The 21501-nt window shown below is 38.5% G+C and overlaps 3 protein-coding genes and 1 pseudogene across 3 annotated transcripts; all 4 read right to left on the minus strand.

Moving 5' to 3' along the window:
- Positions 1-1612: 1612 nt before the first annotated feature.
- Positions 1613-2944, minus strand: LOC149098364 (nodal homolog 3-A-like). The gene is made up of 2 exons (XM_089278118.1): positions 2635-2944; positions 1613-2373 (listed from the first exon to the last, which is right to left on the minus strand). Exons 1-2 carry the CDS (start codon positions 2852-2854, stop codon positions 1982-1984), a joined length of 612 nt encoding a protein of 203 aa, XP_089134244.1. The 5' UTR covers positions 2855-2944; the 3' UTR covers positions 1613-1981.
- A 7170-nt stretch (positions 2945-10114) lies between these two features.
- LOC149098365 (derriere protein-like) lies at positions 10115-10654 on the minus strand (annotated as a pseudogene).
- Positions 10655-13880: 3226 nt separating this feature from the next.
- On the minus strand, positions 13881-14844 carry LOC110052334 (embryonic growth/differentiation factor 1-like). Its single transcript, XM_020758450.2, has one exon. It carries the CDS (start codon positions 14793-14795, stop codon positions 14265-14267), a length of 531 nt encoding a protein of 176 aa, XP_020614109.2. The 5' UTR covers positions 14796-14844; the 3' UTR covers positions 13881-14264.
- Positions 14845-19205: 4361 nt separating this feature from the next.
- On the minus strand, positions 19206-20341 carry LOC110052488 (growth/differentiation factor 6-A-like). Its single transcript, XM_020758616.2, has one exon. It carries the CDS (start codon positions 20141-20143, stop codon positions 19622-19624), a length of 522 nt encoding a protein of 173 aa, XP_020614275.1. The 5' UTR covers positions 20144-20341; the 3' UTR covers positions 19206-19621.
- Between the last annotated feature and the right edge of the window lie 1160 nt (positions 20342-21501).

Consider the following 21501-nt stretch of genomic DNA (forward strand, 5'->3'; position numbering starts at 1 on the left):
CTGTCGTGTAGTGATATGTGTTCAGCGATGTTAAGTGATGGAACATCAGGCATTTAGTTGTGATGATAGGGGAAACTCTCTCAAATAATTATATGCACAAATGCATTTGTAAATTCCCTTTTTCGAATCTGTTGAAATAAGTATTCAAGGGTGGATCTCGAATATTGAAATTTTCAATAACGAAAGTGAGAAAGATTGCCGGAAAATCATAGCAGGGGCAAAAGTATATTTCAAAGGTCCTCGTCACCGGGAATTTCACAACAGCAAGATTAGCTACTTATAATTAACTTAACAAGGATGTTTTTGTAAGACAAGCGGCGTGTCAACCAATCTGTTATGAATTCATAGAATTATTTTATAAGGTGAAAAGACCTATATTTTCAAGTATACTAAAGAAGAAGGAGTTGGAAATTAACTGTTTTATCGACTTACTTAAGTCAAAACACAAAACAGATTTGTTATTCGAGTTGATAAAACGCTTACTATAATGTGTTTCTGTTGCGTTTTACATATTTGGACCTACGTCAACATTTGCAGATACGTATGTGAAACTGTTTTCATCTACTTCTCGTAAATACTGAATTTTCATGCAGTAAAAAATCGTCAAATTTCCGAATACCTGAAACGAATAGCTTCGTAAAGAGTACTAACTTTTGAGAACCTTCTTGATGAAACCGTGTAAACCGGAAGAATTGCTGTGAGGTCCTTATTCTTTCTTTCCCTTCTCCATTTTTCGAAACATACGTAGGAAGCATTCACATCTCCAGGATTCGCACCACTCACTTTGATTTATTTTACATGCGTCAACCTGAGAACTGATTTCAAATTAGCGCTTTTTTTCTCCGTGACTATATTCCGAGCAGATGAATGCTATTTAATTAAAATGCTATGTTTTAGTTTTTACGGAAAAGGCCGAGATCGAACACTTGGCATCTTGTTGGGATGACGCAAGCAGACAACTAACGCAAGTGTGAAACATCGTGCAGTCGCGAAAATGATTTGGTGCCTTTACTTCGACAGGAAAAAATTGTCATTCATAATTTACCAGCAGAAATGAAGAAAAATGACTGGCTTGGCAGACTCGGGGAAAATTAATCTGACGACTTTTAAGCTAAGAGTTAATCAACCTAATATTTCTTAGAGTGTTGTGCAAATGTCAGAGGTGCCCAAAAATGATCAAGGAACCCTTATGAAACTCTAAATAAAATTTGATTGTGTGTTCATAGTACTGAGAAATATTTTCGTCAGCAATGAAAAACACGTCACCGTTTTCCCATCTCCCCGATATTTTTCCTCTTGGATAATAGACGAACAACGAGTGAAAGGAGAAAGAGTGCCTAAAATAAATAGCACCCAAAGCCACAGTAATTTTAAGACGCTTATGCAAAAGTTTGCATCAACACTTCGAACTCGTAAATACTGTAGTAGGCCACAAAACTACGTCGGAGAAAGGTACCTGTTCTCCACAATTCCCTTTTAGTGTTTTATATGGATTTTCGAAATAAAATACTCTTCTTCCCTGACTGATATTTGTCTTTCTTCAGTAACTCGGTTGGCTTGAGTAAATTTCTGATGGTTCATACGTTTAAGACGAAACTTCTCCCAGTAGGGTGGCAAACCTTTGTTTAATCTTCTACAATGTGTACTGCTGTAAACTACAGAGATATAGTCCTTATCATAGTATACTTTCACAGCGGGAGTGGCTAAGCCAAATGCTAAAGAAAGTCACTGAAGGTATCGCTAAAGCTCGTTATTACATTCACTCTGGTTAAATCAACACACAAAACTCATGCTAGTAAGCGCTACCCTATTTCCATTCAGCTACTTCATTTTAGCATGATGCGTTCTATCGAAAATGACCCAAAAATGAAATTGTAAGCAAGTTATTGTGTCCCGTTATGATGATGTTCATCTTTTAAACTATTTTAGGTCTTTTTTTACCATGCCACCAAAATCACAAATATATCAGACGCGAGAATTTTTAGTAACACCCGCATTCTTCAATTATCAAATCCTGGAAAGTATGCCTCTCGAAAATTCCACGCTCTTCAAAGTAATAAATGACAGAGAGCGACCGCAGTTTGGTGGGAACACAACATCCATCGCCATCGGTTTTGATGCCCTTCTTGTTCACAAAAGCTTCGAGCAGTGAGTGAGGTGTGAACGTCTTCCCTTGTGTTACGGAGCACTTGCCTCTGCACTGGTAGGCGTTAAAGGTCTCAGGTCTAATAAATTTGGCAGACAAGCCAAGATCTGATGTGTTGACGAGCAAGTCCTCCTTTCGGCAGCCAGTAACTGCTTGTTTGGCCTTTTTTGGGGGACTGTTGCGTTTTGCTCGGTCACTTGAGGAAATTTCAGCATGGTTGTCACTGGCTAGTTAAGATGAAGAATGATCATTATTATTGAGAGATTTCAATTCCGTGTTTGTGGCTCCTGACAAAGTCTAGTACACCTATTTAATTAAGTGAAATCAGGAAGGAAAAATAACAGAAAATATCTACAATCATGTAAAATATGGTTACACCTCCATACTTCAGCGAAGGTAATCTCATATTTCTGACTTATTTAACACTATGGGTTAAACCAAGGTATATTTTTCTAGACTAGTTAATAAAATAAAGTTGTTTCGCCTACATTTTGCTTGATAGTGTCCAAACGAGGAGGCTTTACTAGGAGCTTTTGGTCCTTCCGTAATCAGAAACGGGTGTGCCTTTGGATCAGTGGATTGTGATCCCGTTTTGCTTATTTCCGAGGACACAGTCTCAACTCCGTTCTCAGTCTGTTCATTTGTGATCATGGATGGGCTGGCCAAGAGAAGTTGGAAGGCGAAAAGCAAAAGGAACAGATATAACATCTTCGTGGCGTTCTCGGCAAATTTCAGCGTCGAGTTGATCCTTCGAATACACCTAATGAACTGGTTTAAGCGTAGGTGGAGGTCCCTTGATATGGCTCGTACTCTTTGATGGCATAAGCCAATAGTATTTTATCCGCCTTTTGTTTTTGTTATTCAACGCATCGTATTTCAAAGCTGTTGTGAGTATTCGTGTTTTTCAGTATCTTTATTTTGGATATCCAACTAAAGCTACACCCGCTACTTTACTTTATCTTAAATTACCTGCACTGCTTCAGGAGATGTGCTGCTCTTCCAGGAATGGTCGCGCAACGAAATCATGCCTTTATCATGTCGATATGTTGTCAGTACGCTTCCGCGATCGGCTCGTAAATGTTGTGAATTTCTACTACAAGGTTCAAGTGCAATTCTTTTTTCTTCCCGAATATTTGTGGACTCCCTTGCAGTGAATTAGTTAAAGGCTACCTTATGGCTCTGTAAACGATAGATGAATTTTTCTTTGGAGGGGATTTTGCACCGTTTTCAACTCAACTTTGCAAGTGCCTCGTGGCAATTACAACAACACGTTGTTATCTTGTACCCGCCGTGCGATTTCTCAATTAAAACAACGCACACTATAAATAGAACTTCTAGGATAAATAACGGAATTCGTTTCTTCAACAGAGTGAAAATAACATAAAGTATGACTTAAAACGACAGTTAACTTCTTATCGCTGGGGTAAGACTGAAGAAACTTTATATCTAACGAGTGTCCGATTACCCTTCTAGTAACCACATACCATGTTTTGGTTTCTTCTCTGTCGGTTAGGAGAGTAAGATCACTAATAGCCACTGCTGGAAAACATCGTTACTCTGAGTCCATTGTTAACTTTTATAGCCATATCTTACAATGAATTGAGGTCAAAGTTTCAATGACAAATGACAGTTTCACGGACCTTTTAAAGTGTGCTGAGCGTAAAGAACTGACGTCTGCTTGGAAGGTTAATTTCCAATGTGTAGATACAGGCCAAAATTGTATGAAACGTCTGCCGGGAAATATTGCAAACTTTACCGAGCATGTGTTAGACTCCGTGTGAGATAACACTCTCGACTTTTTTTTGAAATTCGACTTATTTTATGGCACTCTTCTAGAATAAATTGATTTGTTACATTTTCTGGACACTGAACATTTTCTGAATACTGAGAGTCGAAGAACAGAGTAGGCCCTTAGTGCTACCTGTCTTTGACGGAGACTCAGTTTGTTCTCATTAACGTAATATAAAAAGAGTTTTTGCAACCAGTTTAGTCAAGTTATTCGAAGTCGGTTGTTTCGAATTCCAAATTATTTCGAACTCAAAACCATTTCCCTAGGATTTGACCTTCATATACTATCTGTTATTCCAAACTACTAAATTGTTTTCCTAAAGAATTCGTAATAGCGGGGTGCAATTGTATTTTGACTTGGTCCAGCCCTTGGGTGGCGCTTGATTTTCGATGTTGAGACTCCCGAGTGTAAATAGAGCGGGATACGTAAAACTTAATCACCACAGATTATTCGTCTTTCGAGCATGCACACTGACAAACAAGAAAGCAATACGGTTGTCATTTGCAGATAGCGGCAAAATAAAAAAATATGAAGAATGTACAACAAATAACATCGCAGCCCCATAGTATAAACAAACCTCCGGTTTTTTACACATACCTAATAGAGGGCAATGGTTATGAAACCCGAGAAAGTTCTTTTTTGGATGTTTTTGTCCTTTTGTTTTTGGCCTTGACCGTGCACAAAACACAATAGTTTTTTACTCCGTACTGAGGAACTAACCGATAGAAACGTTCTAGTTACGTAATTCATGCATATTGTATGAACGCAAAACGAAAGATTGTGCACGGTTGGGGAACGTCCAACATGAATCTTGGCATCTTTATTTGCTCCTTTGATGTTTGCCGGGCTTCATAACCACTTCCCTCTAAAAATTATGCTTTGGAGTATCATTTTAAAACCTTCATTAAGCCTACCATGAAAAGATAATCATTTGTGGCCGTGTTATTGTAATTTTCAGAGGCGCACCAGTATGAGCAATGACCTGTGTGGTCCGAAAGGTCTCTCCCCTCTTCAAACTATTTCCCATTTTCACAATAGACCGATTTGCTTCTTTTTAATATCAACAAACTGGCGAACTTCCCAGCTTGATATACATTCAGTTTCGTTTGGTATTTCTTGTCACGCACACACTTAACACATCTCAGAAGACTTTTTTATCATTATTTTTTAAAACCGCGTCAATTAAAATTGATCACATCCAGTTTTGGCCAGTGTCCCCGGTGAAAACGATCCTTGTTACTTTTTGATCTAAACTTTTAACTCTGTTTGGCACTTGACAATTTTCTACCTTACTAAACCATAGTTAATAGAGGGGAATGGTTATGAAACTCGACAAAGTTCTTTGTTGAATGTTTTTGTTCTCTATTTTGGTCCTTGACCGCGCACAAACACAATAGCTGTTTAGTTTTGACTGAGAGACTAACCGATAGAAATGTTTTGGTTACGTAATTCATGCATAGTGTATGAGCCCAAAACAAAAGATTGTGCACGATCGTGGGCCTTCCAACATAAATCTTGGCGTCTTTGGTTTGCTCCTTTGATGTTTGCCGGGCTTCATAACCATTCCCCCCTTCTAACCATAACTAAAGTATCTAAACATATTGAAGTCGACGTTTTACGTGGTATTATACTATAATTCTTGAAATGTGTCCGTGTTTTCGCTCAGATTTTACCAACTATCTTTTCTGTTTGATTATTTCTTTTCTCCCTTGACGAAAGGCAAGTTAAGAACAAGCAGGTCAGGAAGTGGACAGGATTTAGTGAGGTTCTTTAGCTGTTTATGGGGTAAAAATGTACTGAATCTTTTTGTAAAGTCCCAAACAAAACGGCACCAACTATAAAAACGATGCAAACACAGGGTTCTTAGGGTTTTGTTAATTCCTTTTTTCTAAATTTCGGTAAAAGGGATAAAACAGAAGAATGGAGTACCACGTTTCAAATTCTAGTTATTTTCTTCTGAACTTTGCTGCGCTTGGCCGATCTTGACACTAACACCGTTGATTGCAGTATCTCATGAAAGTATGCATTCTTATCACAATTTAAAACCCTTACTAAAAGCGATCGGTTGGAGGAAATATGACACTGAAACGGTTAGAACTGTGTTTGAAGATTGAGCGGGTCGTCTACTTTTGTTATAGAATTTGGTAATCATGAGGGTTTCTTCAGTACGGATGTCATAGACCCTGATCAGGAGTTAAGGTGACGTTAAAACGTAGAAGTGAACTAAACTTTTTAATAAACACCGAAGTAAGAATTTCTTCTTCTTTTTCCAGATATGTTAACGTTTCATTGAAGAAAATTGTTTTCAGAAAAATACTCTGCATTAACCGGAATTACGATTGCCCGAACTAAATATTGACCTTCGTTGTTCTTGTTAATGCATATGGGTTATTTACAAAGCATCGGGTTAACAAAATCACGGGGTAGCACTCTTTTGCGTGTTTATGGATTGAGAGGCATGCAGTCGAAGTGCAGAAACATGAGAGAAATGAACAAGTCCAATGACCAGCCATCTTCACTCAACGAGTGAGATGGCCTCCGCTATACACACCTTTTAAAATAAAAATATTGTTTTCCTTGCCCAGGCTGAATATTCTTATTTCACTGCTGATATTAGGCTGAAAATATTTTTGGGAGTTTTTAGCTTAGACTAGAAGTAATCAGAGATTAAAGAGTGCGTTACGTTTTGGTAGGTTTGGTATATCAAATAAGCAAAAATTATAGGAACAGAATTTTGTGCCTGAGCTGTTAGGTAAGCGTGAAATTGGCCTCCCTCCAGCAGGAGCGAAAACAAACGAATTGATCGCAAAGCACGTGCACACGAGAGGGTTTGTTCCCGTTTATACATGTATTACGTAATATTAGTTATGGCCGGTCCGTAAAAAACACGGACTGCAGTCGGTAGACCGCATTCAGTCCGCAGTCCTCGTTTTATACCTGAGTCCTTGTTTTATACCCAGTCCGTAATGCTTAGTCCGCGTTTTATGCCTAAGTCCTTGTTTTATACCCAGTCCGCAGTCCGCAGTCCGCAGTCCGCAGTCCGCAGTCCGCAGTCCGCAGTCCGCAGTCCGCAGTCCGCAGTCCGCAGTCCACAGTTCATCTTTTATACTGACCGTGTAAATCGACACAAACGATGCCTGTTCGTCGGTATGCGAGACGACCTGCTTTTATTACCAAAACTGGGACAATTATTCTGTGTACGAACACGACTTTGAATCGCCTTGGCTTGGGGGAATAGCTACAGGGCATTTTCTTTCCGATACAATGAAACGGAAGAAATGTTGGTGTAACAAAGCAATCCTGTGGGAGTTCAACTCTTTTCCTAAGTTAACACTGTCGTTGGGTTTATGTAACAAAATTTGTTCACAGAAGCCAGTGAAGTGAAACTACACAGTTCCTCCTTTGATTTATTCAGCAGAAAGCAGCTTGGAGATGACTTCATTGGTCCCTGAACAATTTGATTTTTTTTTGGGAGGGGGGGGGGGGAGGGAGGGGCAAATTGGTGTCCATAGAAAGATACATATACAAAAACTCAAATTTTGATGGAAGCTTAAATTTACCTGGATTGCTTTTAGCAGAAACTCTAGCTGTGGGGCTGGAATAATAAATTATCTCTTTCCCGGTATGTTTAAAGAGAGACAGAGATGCACTAGGAATAAGCCATATCATTGGAAAGGTGGGATAAATTTCAAGAAGTTTCCTCATCGCCAAAACATAAAACTGTGTGAACATAGGTTAAGTTTCTCAGGGTTGAAAGTTAATTTGGCCAGGAGCCATAATCGGGGACGGAGACCGTAAGTCTCGGGATTCGCGCGCACCTATCATATGGGACAATTTTTCTATTTTTAGAACAAATTGCGCCATCCTGACGTCATATATCCGCGAGGATTCACGCACATGTCAGGGGCTCTCGCGTGGATGTTGTCACGTTGCGTGATCAAATGGTGAGAGTTGAGAGATTCTCTTGCGTATTTTTCACAGCGATGGCAGGGAATACGAACCAGGGCGCTTATATGTAGTTTTATGCTCTGAGCTAACGGAAAAGGTGGGTTTTTCAGGGTCGAAAACAAGACTTTAATCTCGCGCTGGGAATGAATAATAAGATCTGCTCACGCTAGTTGTAAGCTTACGCGTATGTTTAAGAATATAGCAAGAAAACTCTCTACTCTGGTATCGAGTTAATTTGTGAGTTTCTCAGACAATGTTTAATCATAACCGAAACCTGTTTTGATGGTTTCTTATTGTCTCTGCTTGTTTGGTGAGTTTGCAAAGGTTTTTGAAAGGAAAGTCTGACGTGTACAATTAGTTCATTTGCATAGTGCAGCTCGTGCACTTTCAAGTCCGAGTTGGTGTTTTCAGTTGTCGACAAATCTTGACAAAGATTTCTTTTGTTATCTTTTGTGCTGAGATGCTGCAACAAATTTCACGAATGCAAAAAAGGCTACTAACACCATGTGTGTTTCTTCAACATAAGCATAGTGAAGTTTTACACTGCGGAAATGAAAATAGACAAGGAGTTTTGATAACTCGATCAACAAAATCGAAATCGTTAATCCAAGTTGATTAAAGAAAGCGTCATCGTAACTTTGCTGATTGTTTCTGCTCTATTCACATATTTTCAGCTTAGCTTTTAATATGTTCTCAAACATTTATCAATCTTAAACATATTTAAAAACTATAGAGCTATTGTTTGAGTTCGATGTACGCTTTCACACGAAAGTGCGGGGGAAATACAATTTGTCATGTTTACTGACTGTACAAAACACGCATCGGCGGGCGCTCTCATTCATTGACAACAGAGAATTTACTGGATTTTTACACGAATAAAACTGAGCAGTATCTACGGACGTAAAGTTATTAAGCCTCGATGAAACATCAAGCGTTGCTTACAATTCAAGCGAAACTCAAACTAGCAATTATTGTGTTTTACTTTTCGGTCGCGATACACTGACAAATTCCTCGCAAGCTTGTGGCAAGAGGAGCTATGAACTATGACGTCCTGGAGCTCTGCTATATCTAAATATATTCAGCTAGTTTTTTGCTATGTAATGGAAAAGCTGTTAATCTTCAACATATGTGAAATTTAAAGTGGAGTAATGTACAGCTCATGTAAAAGAAGCATTAGTCGGAACACAACTTGGTCAGCGATATATATAAGCTTACAGCGGAACATACCTAAATTCGACACTGTCTTACTTCACTCAGACTGGAGCAGCTTACGACGAAAATACTTAAGCAAAATTCCAACAGACGTAAACGCGTTGAGTTGTGGGGCAAAAACATGAAACATTTCGGGAATTTCGGACGCCATTTCCCCCGCGCGACATCCGCAAAAATCCTCGCAGAATGTACGCGCGTGTGCCGCAGGTGATGGCGCAATTTGTTCTAAAAATAGAATTATTGTCCCATATCATGGGGACAACCCCAATACTTGAAATGGCGCGCGCTTACGGTCTCCGCCCCCGATTATGGCTCCTGATTTGGCCCAAAATTCTTGAGCAACTCTATCGAGGTGTAGAAGGCACCACAACAATAGTTTAGTTGGAGCATGACATAGGTTTCGTCCGTTCTTCTTGATACGCACTACTGAGCCATGATGTTTAATACAGATTTCGAAACCTATCGAGGCTTTATTCTGTGACTTCTTCCTAAAGAAAATCGACTCCATGGCGGACTTATGTCTCTGTTTCTTCTACATGTATGAATTAATTACTCATGATTGCCAGTGCAAAGTGTATTATACTGTAGTAATTTCTAACCACCTGAAATGCGTTTCTTGTTTGAAATGGTATCACAAAATAAATATCTCGTGGAAAATCGCTCTTTTATTTTATTAAAAAACCTTACAATAAAATGTGAAATAATCTGATACTACAGCAATAAATGTACGACTGTACATTTGCTTCAATCAAGCAGCTTGTCAGATGAATTTCTAGTAGTTTTAATTGCGTATCACATCAACATTTTCAGTACTAAACAACCTAATCTTTTCATCGTAACTTTATTCTAAAATGGAGTGAAAAAATTGTTGAAATTTTCGCTAAAATGCTTTTCACCGTAAATACTGCAAGCTTATTCTAAAAGATTGACTCTAAATAGTCCGCTTTTCCTTGAGATCACACGAGAATTCATATTACAATAGTATCTATCATTACTCGGGATTTTGCTTTTGCCACAAATGGATCAAATGCGGGGACTTCTCAGTATTCACATCCACATTCTTCGACGACCATATCATCAAACTTCTTCAGTACGGTGTGTCCATTCTTTTCAAAAACGAGAGCTGATATCGGCGCCAGTTTGGTTGGGACACAGCATGCCTCGTCATTAATTTCAATGCCTTTCTTTTGCTTTAGCAAGACCATGATTGCTGAGTGATTGGGAAACTTTTTCTGCTGTGTTGACGAACATTTGCCTTTGCACTTTGCCGTCAGGTGCGATGATCTCGTCAGAAAGACCAATATCCGCGAAGCTGACGTACATGCCAACTTTTCGGCAGGTATCAACATCGTGTTCTGCCTCTACTAAATGAAATTCGACGTCTGTCCAAGGTGCCTCTAGATCTTGTGTCTTTGGATCAAGGGACTCTGATATGGTCTTGTTCACTTCCAAGAACGGCGGTTCTTCTCTGTTCTCTGCTTATTTTTGCTCGATCACAAATGGAGTCACCAGGAGGAGCTGGGAGGCGAAAAGCGACAGAAAAGATACAGCATCGTCATAATGTTCACGACAAGTTTCTCTGATAGCGACTACTAAGTTGATTCTTCCAATATCACAACTAGAATGCTTTATAGACAATCTTACCCTCTTTATATACCACGGATCAGATCTTATCTTAAATAGTTTGAGCGCCAAACTAATTCTGCATATGTTAGATAATCTGATCTCAATCGAATTTAGTTACGGGGGTTTAAGACTTGTGATAAACTATTTTTGAACTATTCCTGCCTCCAGTGGAAATTGAATGTCAAGATATGTCATGTGTTGCAGTATGTTGCACGCGACCAACCAAGCTCTCAACTTTGTTTCATTTGTGTAATTTGCCGTTCATTTAGTCTCCTCAGCCACTAGCCGCCGATACTTGACCTAGTGTTTCTTTATGTAAGTAACGTTAAAGTAAAAGTTTGTAAACAGACTGAACTTTTATAAAGCAACTTATAATTATCATTCTATGCCCCCTCAGCGATTCATTCCTGACCATTCCTTTTTCTGGCATGACAAATGAATGAATCTTGTTGGATCCCTAGCAGAGATGATTACATTAGGGACACTCGACCTTTCAAATGGAACCAACGAATAACAATCAAACATATTAACAATGTCTTTATACTGCCAGAAAGGAAGTCATACAAGATGAGTGACAGAAGTTAACGGCGACTCAGTGTTTTTCTATGGGTCTTACCAAAATGCTGCAGAAGTATTTATTTGTTTATCGCTTAATTCAAATGCTTGACTTTAGGTGTAAGAGTTTAAAACATAACGTAAGCGAAGAAGCACTATCTTTTTTTATGTTAGGATGAAAAATATCACTGTTATTTTCTTCAGGTGACCCTTTCTGAACCAAAAGATAAATCTATTTGGAAAAGCGAATGGTGTGGTGAAATGTTATTCTCTCACTGTACTAATCGTCAAAATGGTGTTTGCAGCCTTTTGAAGCCGCAGGCATGTAATGCATTGATTGAATCGGAAAGGAATACGCTTAGTGCGCAGGGGCCAAACTCTCTTAGGGGGGCCTTATACTTCATGGGGCAGAAAACTGTTTCAGGCTCTTATTTCCTCCAACCCATGTTTTTTATCAAGTGTTGAAAATTGTGATAACAATCCATACTTTCACGAGACCACTGAACTGTCGTGGTGTCAAAATCGGCCAAATGCAGCAACGTTCAGAATGAAATCACTAGAATTTAAAACGGTGCATGCACTCTTTATTTCTTACAAGAATATTGTTTTTCCGACCGAAGCTGAATTTTCTTATTATTATGCCGATTTTAGGCTGAAAATATTCTTGTGATTATTCTTAGATTACTGCGTATGACATTTCTGTTTTCGAATGTATTATTTTAGTGTCTGGATGGTATTAGAATAATTTTGGAGCCAGCCCACAGACATCAAAGCATTGAATATACGGTTGGTGCTGTTTTTGTTGCTTTTTGGCTAGTTTTGCCGTTTAGAGGAGGAAGGATTTTTACGGTTTAATTAAAAACATATAATTGTGTTGTATTTACAAATTTTCAAAATCTCAGCCTCGGGTTTATTCTTAGAATTTTCGATATTCTTGTTAAACATATTCTTAGAAAAGATATAGAGTGTAGTCCATTCGTCTGTTTTATTCCTTTTACCGAAATTTAAAAGAAAAGAATTAACAGAAACGTTAAAACGTAACTCTAAGAACCCTCTGTTGCTACTGTTTTGTTTGCGAACTTTAAGAAGTTTGAGACTTTTACCCCATAAACTGCCTAATGATCCTTACTTAACCCTCTTTCAAATTTTGACAGGGTCGGTTGTGGAGGCTTTTCTCACTGTTCATCTAAGCTTGCCGTCAAACTCGCATGTTTTTACTCTTTAGTGCAGAAAGCAACAGTCCCATGTTAGAAAGGCTTACCAAGTAATTGGAGCCCATTGACCTTAGAAACAATTTCAGTAAAACAATAAGTCACTCAGGCTACCTAATTTAGATTTTTTTTTATTTGATTAGTCTCTTTATCTGCTGGGTGTTACTGCACCTGCCAAACCAAATCGCTAACTTTGCCAGCAGTTCTCTTCGTTGGCGTTGGTCAGAAAGTCAAGGACAATAAATAAACTATAAGTCATGTCAATCGCCAGATGTGTATCTGTCCGGGAGGCAAACGTCGAGTAAAAAAATCTTTCCTCTACATTTGTTACCTCCCGGACAATTTCAAGAAAGCAGAAATGTATGGAAAACAACTCGTTAATTATTAAGTCATCTAATGCGTCAGAAGAGATCTGGGTCCTGGGTTAGGATGGGGACTGATCCTGGCACTAAAATATTTCTTGACTTTCATTCGGATGAAATCAACTTTGCACGGTAGTGAGCTGTTGTAGGTTGACCAATAAAGTTGATAGACTTAAAAAAACGTAGTGGTATTTAAGAAACACGTTGACTTCTTTGCCTTTTCACCTTTTTACTCGCGAGAAAAAGCGGGTAATCCTGAGCGGGTAAGAGAGTTCCATCTTCCGCGCTTGCATTACAAATCACAGTGCAGAATTCGGTTCATCTTGCCCGCAAGCGATAGATCGCCTTTTACCAGCCTGGTCATGATTTATGTAATATAAGCATTAGCACAGTACTATCATTTTGGTGGAAGCTAAAATTTATCTGGAGTGATCGAAATACATGACAATTTTTTTCTACTACCTGCTTTTAGCCGAAAATCGCGCTGTGGGGCTGAAATACTGGATTATCTCTTGCATGGTTTGTTTTAGGATAGACAGAGAAATACCGGGAATAGGCCACATCTTCGCAAAGGTGGCTTAAATTTAAAGAAGTTTTCTCGTTTCCCGAGCATTAAACTGTGTGAACATAGGTCAAGTTTCTCAGGATAGAAATTTATTTTTGTCTGAAATTGCTTAGCAATTTTTCCGACGTGTAGAAGGTACAATAACAATAGCTTGGTTGGAGAATTTAACGTTTTAAGATGACACGACACTGAATGGCATGGCATGGGTATCGTCCTTTTTTCTTAATACGACCACTGAGCTAGGATATTCAATCCAGATTTCGAAACCGCACAGTTAGCAATTAATGAGGCTTTCCTCTGAAATTATTTTTTCGAAAGAAGACGGTCTCGTTGGCCGACTTATATCGTTTTTCTTCTATAAATTGATTGCTATTAACAATCACTGAAAGTGTATTAGTCATTTATAACCACCTAAAAAAGGGGTTCCTGTGTGAAATTCACAAAAAAATATTCCGTGGCAAACCCCTCTTTTATTTTATTAAAAGCCTTATTACATTGTGAAATAATCTGATACTACGGCAATAATGGCATGACTTTGCTTCGATCAAGCTATATGCCAAATGTTAAATGTCTAGTAGTGCTACTTCATCACATCAACATTTTCAGTTGGACTCATTTCATGCAAGCGTTATCCCAAAGGTAGACTGTGAAAATCGTTGAAATTTTCGCTAAAGTACTTTACACTCTGAGCAGTGTAAACTAATTCTTAAAGGTTGACTTGAAATAAAGGAAAGCTACGAAAAACCTCCAAAATTCTTTTCCTTGAGATCACGCGAGATTTCACGTTTTAATAGTGTTTATCATTTAAACTATTGTGTCCATCTTAGGATTTACTTCTGCCACAAATGGATCAAATGCGGGGACTTCTACCACATCCACATTCTTCAACGACCATGTCATCAAACTTCCTCAGTACGATGTGTCCATTCCTTTCATAAACGATAACTGATATCGGCGATAGTTTGGTTGGGACACAGCATGCCTCGTCATCACCTTCAATACCTTTCTTTTTCTCTAGCAAGGCCATAATTGCCGAGCGATTGGGAAATTTTTTCTGCTGTGTTGAGGAACACTTGCCTTTACACTGATAGGCATTGAAACCGTCAGGTGCGATGATCTCATTAGAAAGACCGAGCTCCGCGAAGCTGACGTACATGCCAACTTTTCGGCATGTACCAAAATCGTTTTCAGCCTCTTCCAAAGGAAATTCGACGTTTGTCCATGGTGCCTCAGTGGTCTTTGGGTCAGGGGACTCTGATATGGTCTTGTTCACTGGCAGGGACGGAGGTTCTTCTCTGTTCTCTACTTGTTTTTGCTCGAGCACAAATGGAGTCACCAGGAGGAGGTGGGAGACAAAAAGCGAGAGAAACAGATATAGCATCGTCGTGATGTTCACGATAGGTTTCTCTGATGGTGACGACTAAGTTGGTTCTTTCAATATTACAACTTAAATGCTTTATATAGCCAAACTAATTCTGCCTATGTCACATAATATCTCAATCGAAGTTAGTTACGGGGGTCTAAGACAGATAAACTATTTTTGAACTATTCCTGCCTCCAGCGAATATTGAATGGCAAAATATGTCATGTGTTGAAATATATTGCACGCGACCAAGCAAGCTCTCAACTTAGTTTCATTTGTGCAATTTGCCTTTCTTGTACTCTCTTTACCCACTAGCCGCTAACGCTTGACCTGTTTTTTCTTTATGAGAGTAACGTTAAAGTAAAAGTTTGTAAACAGAACTTTTATAAAGCAACTTAATTATCATTCTATGCCCCCCTCAGCGATTCATTCCTGACTATTCCTTCTTCTGGCATGACAAGAGAATGAATCTTGTTGGATCCCTAGCAGAGATGATTGCATTACGGACATTCGACCTTTCAAATGGGACCAACGAAAACAATCAAACATATTAACAATGTCTTTATGCTGCCAGAAAGGAAGTCATACAAGATGACTGACAGAAGTTAACGAAGAGTCAGTGTTTTTGAATGGGTCTTACCAAATACTGCATTGTACATGTAGATATGGGTCGATCTTTTTCCTATGACGGCGGTCCAATCATGTCATTCCGGTATAAAAGTTAGTGAAATTCATCTAAGCGGCCGTTTATTGATTTAACCGCGCCAAATCAGTCACAGTTGAAATGTAGAAAATTACGGTATGAAGCCGGAGAATTTGGCTACATCACATGTGCGACGCCATTATGACTTGGGAAATCGAGCGTGTTTTTCCCGACTTCATCGTTTTTGCGACTTCGTAACTTGTTGTTGTCTGTTTTTATATTCTTTATAATTATTGCCGAAAGTATTTATTTGTTTATTGCTTAATTCAAATGCTTGACTCGACCGTTTGCGAAAACAGTACTTTAAATGTAAGAATTTAAAACATCAACGTTAACGAAGAAGCATCTTTTCTTATTTTAGGATCAAATATATAACTGTTATTTTCTTCAGGTGACCTTTTCTGAACCCGCAAAAGATTAATTTATTTGGAAAAGCGAATGGTTAAATAAAATGTTATTCTCACACAGTACTAATCGTCAAAATCGTGTTTGCATCCTTTTGAAGCCGTCGGCATGTAATTTCTTGATTGAATCGGACAGGATTACGCTTAGCACGCGGGGCCCAAACTCTCTTAGGGGGCCTTAAACGTCATGGGGCAGAAAACTGTTTCAGGCTCTTATTTCCTCCAACCAATGGTTTTTATGAAGCGTTGAAAATTGTGATAATTAAGAATCCATACTTTCACGAGATCATACTTCACTGCGATCACTGAACGGTTGTAGTGTCAAAATCGGGCAAATGCAGCAACGTTCAGAATGAAATCACTAGAATTTAAAACGGTGCACTCTTTGTTTTTTTTACAAGAATATTGTTTTTCCGATCGAGGCTGAATATTCTTACTTTTATGCCGATTTTGGGCTAAAAATATTCTGTGATTATTCTTAGATTACTGCGTATGACATTTCTATTTTCGAATGTATTTAGTGTCTGGATGGTATTAGAGTAATTTTGGAGCCAGCCCACAAGCATCAAAGCATCGAATTTACGGTTGGTGCTGTTTTTGTTGCCTTTTGGCTAGTTTTGCCGTTTAGAGAAGGAAAGATTTTACGCGGTTTAATTAAAAGCATATAATTCTGTTGGTACTGTTTTGTTTGGGGACTTCACTAAGGACACTGTCACCATTTTTAGCGTGATTTTGGAAATCTCAAAAACATATATCGATCTTTGGAAGTTGAACAATAATGGCTCTATTTTGTATAGCAGTACTAATGATATGGGTTTTTGAAAAAGCGTCAGGATGTAGTTTTTCAAAGGTTCAAGTTTGGCTCGAAAATCGTTGAAAGTTTGTAAAAATGTTGCTGCAGTGTGGACGTTCTTCAAGAAATTGCTTTTAATCATTTAGTTACAGCTAATTAACTTCTCATTACAACAATACATAGGGACCATTGCGCGATTTACAACAGTTTTGAGCAAATATATCGTGACAGTGTGTTTATTTAAACAATATATCGTGACAGGAGGCAGCATGGCCGAGTGGTTAGAGCGCCGCAGGTCCCGGGTTCAATCACGTTCTGACCGATAGCTGATGTTGTTCTCGGTAGCCCCGAGTTCAACTTCGATTCTTGGCTGCGCTTGTGAATAGCCAACTGGTCTGCCTCCCGCCAGTTGAGATTCTTAACCTAGTTATGTTTATTTGAATATTTATTTGTCATTGTTTGTTTACATTGGTCCTGAAAAGCCCCAATGTGGAGTGCCCAATGAAGTATACAGTATGCATACATTTTAAGAAGTTTGACCTTTTTATCCCATGAACTGCTAAAGATCCTCGCTTAAACTGCCTTCAAATTTTGACAAGGCCGGTTATGAAGGCTTTTCTCACTGTTCATCTAAACTTTCCGTCAAACTCGGAGGAATGTTTTTACTCTTTAGCGCAGAAAGCAACAGTCCCATGTTAGAACGTTTTACCAAGTAATTGAAGCCCTTTGACCTTAAAAACAATTTCAGTGAAACAATAAGTCACTCAGGCTACCTAATTTAGATTTTTTTTTTTAATCCGATTACTCTCTTTATCTACTCGGTGTTACTGCACCTGCTAAACCAAATCGCTAACTTTGCCAGCAGTTCTCTTCGTTGGCGTTGGTCAGAAATTCAAGGACAATAAATAAACTAAGTCATGTCAATCGCCAGATGTGGATCTGTCCGGGAGGCAAATGTCGAGTAAAAAAATCTTTCCTCTACATTTGTTACCTCCCGGACGTTTTCAAGAAGGCAAAAATGTATGGAAAACAACTCGTTAATTATTAAGTCATCTAATGCGTCAGAAGAGATTAAAAAACGTAATGGTATTTAAGAAACACGTTGACCTCTTTGCTATCACAATGTCTTCCTAACTAAGAACTGCATTAACATACAAATGAATGCCCATGAGGGTTTTATCTTACGGATGTTTTAGACTTCGGCTGATTATTAGTTCAGGTGACGTTAAAACGTAGAAGTTAAAAGTTTTTAATGAACACCAGTTTAAGAATTTCTTCTGTTTTTGCAGATATTTTAATGTTTCTTTGAATAAAATTGTGTTCAAAATAATACTGTGCATTAAGAGGAGTCAGGATTGGCTGAACTTAATACACATTCGTTGTTCTTCTCGTCTGAGCAGTAAAATCAATATGGGTTCCCTTGGACTGAGAAGCAGTGGAGGTCCAGAAAAATGAGAAAAATATGAACGTGTGCAATATCCAGCCATCTTCACCCAATGACTAAGGTTGCCTTGGTGGGTTTTTGGAGGTCTCCTCGCCGCATCGAAAATTTTTGTTATTGTAGCTGTTTTTTATATAGTTGTTTTATACGATGTGGCAAATGATAAATAAATAATTGATTATGACGAGGAGGAAGTAATAATAATATAAATAATAATAATGTAATAATGTAATAATAATATTAATAATATAGCAAATGAAGAAACGCGTTTTTACTCGCGTGAAAAAGCGGCTAATACCGAGCGGGCAAGAGAGTTCCATCTTCCGCGTTTGGATTGTAAATCACAGTGCACTGAGTCGGTTCATCTTGCCCGCAAGCGATGGATGGTCATGGATCGCCTTTTACCAGCCTGGTCATGATTTATGTAAGCAAACGCACAGTACTAGCATTTTGGTGGAAGCTGAGATTTATCCGGATTGATAGAAAGACATGACAATTGTTTATGCTACATGTTTTAGCACAAAATCGAGCTGTGTGGCTGAAATAACAACTTCTCTCTCGCCCGTTTTGTTTAAAGTACACAGAGATGTACAGGAGTAAGTGAAATCATTGGAAGGGTGGCATAAATTTCAAGAAGTTTCCTTATCTCCAAACCGTAAAACTGTGTAAACATAGGTTTTAAAACGTCTCTCAGGATTGCAAGTTACTTTGTCCGAAATTCCTTAGAAATTTTACCGATGTCTAGAAGGCACAACAACAATAGCTTGGTTGGAGAATTTAACGCTTAAGATGACACGAAAAAGAATAGCATGGCATGGGTTTCAGTCGTCCGTTCTTCTTGATACGTACCACTGAGCCATGATATTTCATCCAAATTTCGAAACCGTCCAGTTGGCACTCATTGAGGCTTTCTTCTGGGGTTTTTTTTCAAAAGAAAATCGTCTCCTTGGCCGACTCATGTGTCTGTTTTTTAGCAATTACATGTAAAAATTGATTGCTATTGCCAATGCAAAGTGTCTTACACTGTAGTTATTTCTGACCACATGAAATGCGTTTCCTGTGTGAAATATTATCACAAAAACATATCTCGTGGCAAATCCCTCTTTTATTTGAATAAAAAGCCTTACTATAATGTGAAATATTCTGATACTACAGCATTACATGTAAATGCATGACTTTACGTTTGCTTCGATCAAGCTTTGTCGGATGAATATCTAGTAGTTTTACGTATCACATACACATTTTCAGAACCAATCGACCTAATAATTTTATCCAAACGTTATTCCAAAAATTGACTGAAAAAATTGTTGAAATTTTCGCTAAAATACTTTTCACCGTGAACACTGCAAGCTAATTCTTAAAGATTGACTCCAAATAAGAGAAAGTTACAAAAACGCTAAGAGTCCGCTTTTCCTTGAGATGACATTAGAATTCATATTATAATAATGTCTATCATTACTTGGGATTTTACTTTAGCCACAAATGGATTAAATGCGGCGACTTCTACTCACATCCACATTCTTCGACGACAAGGTCATCAAACTTTTTCAGTACGATGTGTCCATTCTTTTCTAAAACGAGGGCTGATATCGGCGCCAGTTTGGTTGGGACACAGCACGCCTCGTCATCAATTTCAATGCCTTTCTTTTTCTCTAGCAAGGCCATGACTGTCGAGCGATTGGGAAACTTCTTCCGTTGTGTTGAGGAACATTTGCCTTTGCACTGAAAGGCATCGAAGCCCCAAGGTGTGATGATCTCATCAGAAAGAGCAAGCTCCGCGAAGCTGACGTACATGCCAACTTTTCGGCAGGTATCAACATCGTGTTCAGCCTCTTCTAAAGGAAATTCGACGTCTGTCCATGGTGCCTCAGTGGTCTTTGGGTCAGGGGACTCTGATATGGTCTTGTTCATTTCCAAGAACGGAGGTTCTTCTCTGTTCTCTACTTGTTCTTTCTCGATCACAAATGGAGTCACCAGGACGAGCTGTAAGGCGAAAAGCGACAGAAGCAGATACAGCATCGTCATGATGTTCACGATAAGTTTCTCTGATGGCGACGACTAAGTTAATTCTTCCAATATCACAACTAAACTGCCTTAAAAACAATCGTGCTCTCTTTATATAGCACGGACCCTTTCTAATCCTTAATAATTTGAGCGCGACACTAACTGTGCATATGTTAGATAATCTGATCTCAACTGATCGAATTTAGTTACGGGGGTCTAAAACAGATAAACTATTTTGAACTATTCCTGCCTCCAGTGGGAATTGAATGCCAAAATATGTCATGTGTTGAAATATATTGCACGCGACCAAGCAAGCTCTCAACTTAGTTTCATTTGTGAATTTGCCTTTCATGTAGTCTCTTTACCCAATAGCCGCTGACGCTCGACCTTGTTGTTTCTTTATGAGAGTAACGTTAAAGTAAAAGTTTGTAAACAGAACTTTTGTAAGGCAACTTAATCATCATTCTATGCCCCCTCAGCGATTCATTCCGGACTATTCCTTTTTCTGGCATGACAATTGAATGAATCTTGTTGGATCCCTAGCAGAGATGATTACATTACGGACATTCGACCTTTCAAATGGGACCAACGAAAACAATCAAACATATTAACAATGTCTTTATGCTGCCAGAAAGGAAGTCATACAAGATGAGTGACAGAAGTTAACGGCGAGTTAGTGTTAACCAGAATACTACAGTGTAGAAATGAGTTGATCTTTTTCCTATAAAGTAGGCTAATCATGTTATTCCGGAATAAAAGTTAATGAAATTCATCTAAGCAGCCGTTTAATTGTTTTAACCTTCCCAAATCAGCCATAGCTGAAGAGTCGGTAGAAAATTGCGATGTGAAGTCTACATTAAATGTGTGAAGCCTTTATGACTTGGGAAATCGAGCATATTTTTCCTGACTTCATCGTTTTTGCGACTTCATATCTTGTTTTTGTTTATATGAGTTACTATTTTTGTCCAAAGTACATGCTTGATTCAACGGTTTGCGAAACGGTTCTTTAAATGTAAGAGTTTTAAAAAAACCAACTTGAGCGAAGAAGCATGCATCTTTTCTTATCTTAGGATAAAAAATATCGGTGTTATTTTGTTCAGGTGACCTATTCTTAACGAAAAGATTAGTTTATTTGGAAAAGTGAATGGCGAGGTGAAATGTTATTCTCTCACTGTACTAATCGTCAAAATGGTTCTGTCAGCAAGTAAAATCTTTTTATTCCGGTTCCGATGGTTTGCCCCGGAAGGTCGGATACATGTAGTTTTGGTTAACGTAACAATTTTGATCTCTGGTTACGGTTTATTTCACCATTGAATGAAGTTTTTATAGCAAACTTATTCTTGGTGGGGATTGAAAAGTCACGTTGGAAGCCATTTACA

Source organism: Orbicella faveolata, unplaced genomic scaffold, assembly GCF_042242905.1.
Source record: "Orbicella faveolata isolate gen_17 unplaced genomic scaffold, um_ofav_v1 contig_46, whole genome shotgun sequence".
Taxonomy (NCBI): Eukaryota; Metazoa; Cnidaria; class Anthozoa; order Scleractinia; family Merulinidae; genus Orbicella; species Orbicella faveolata.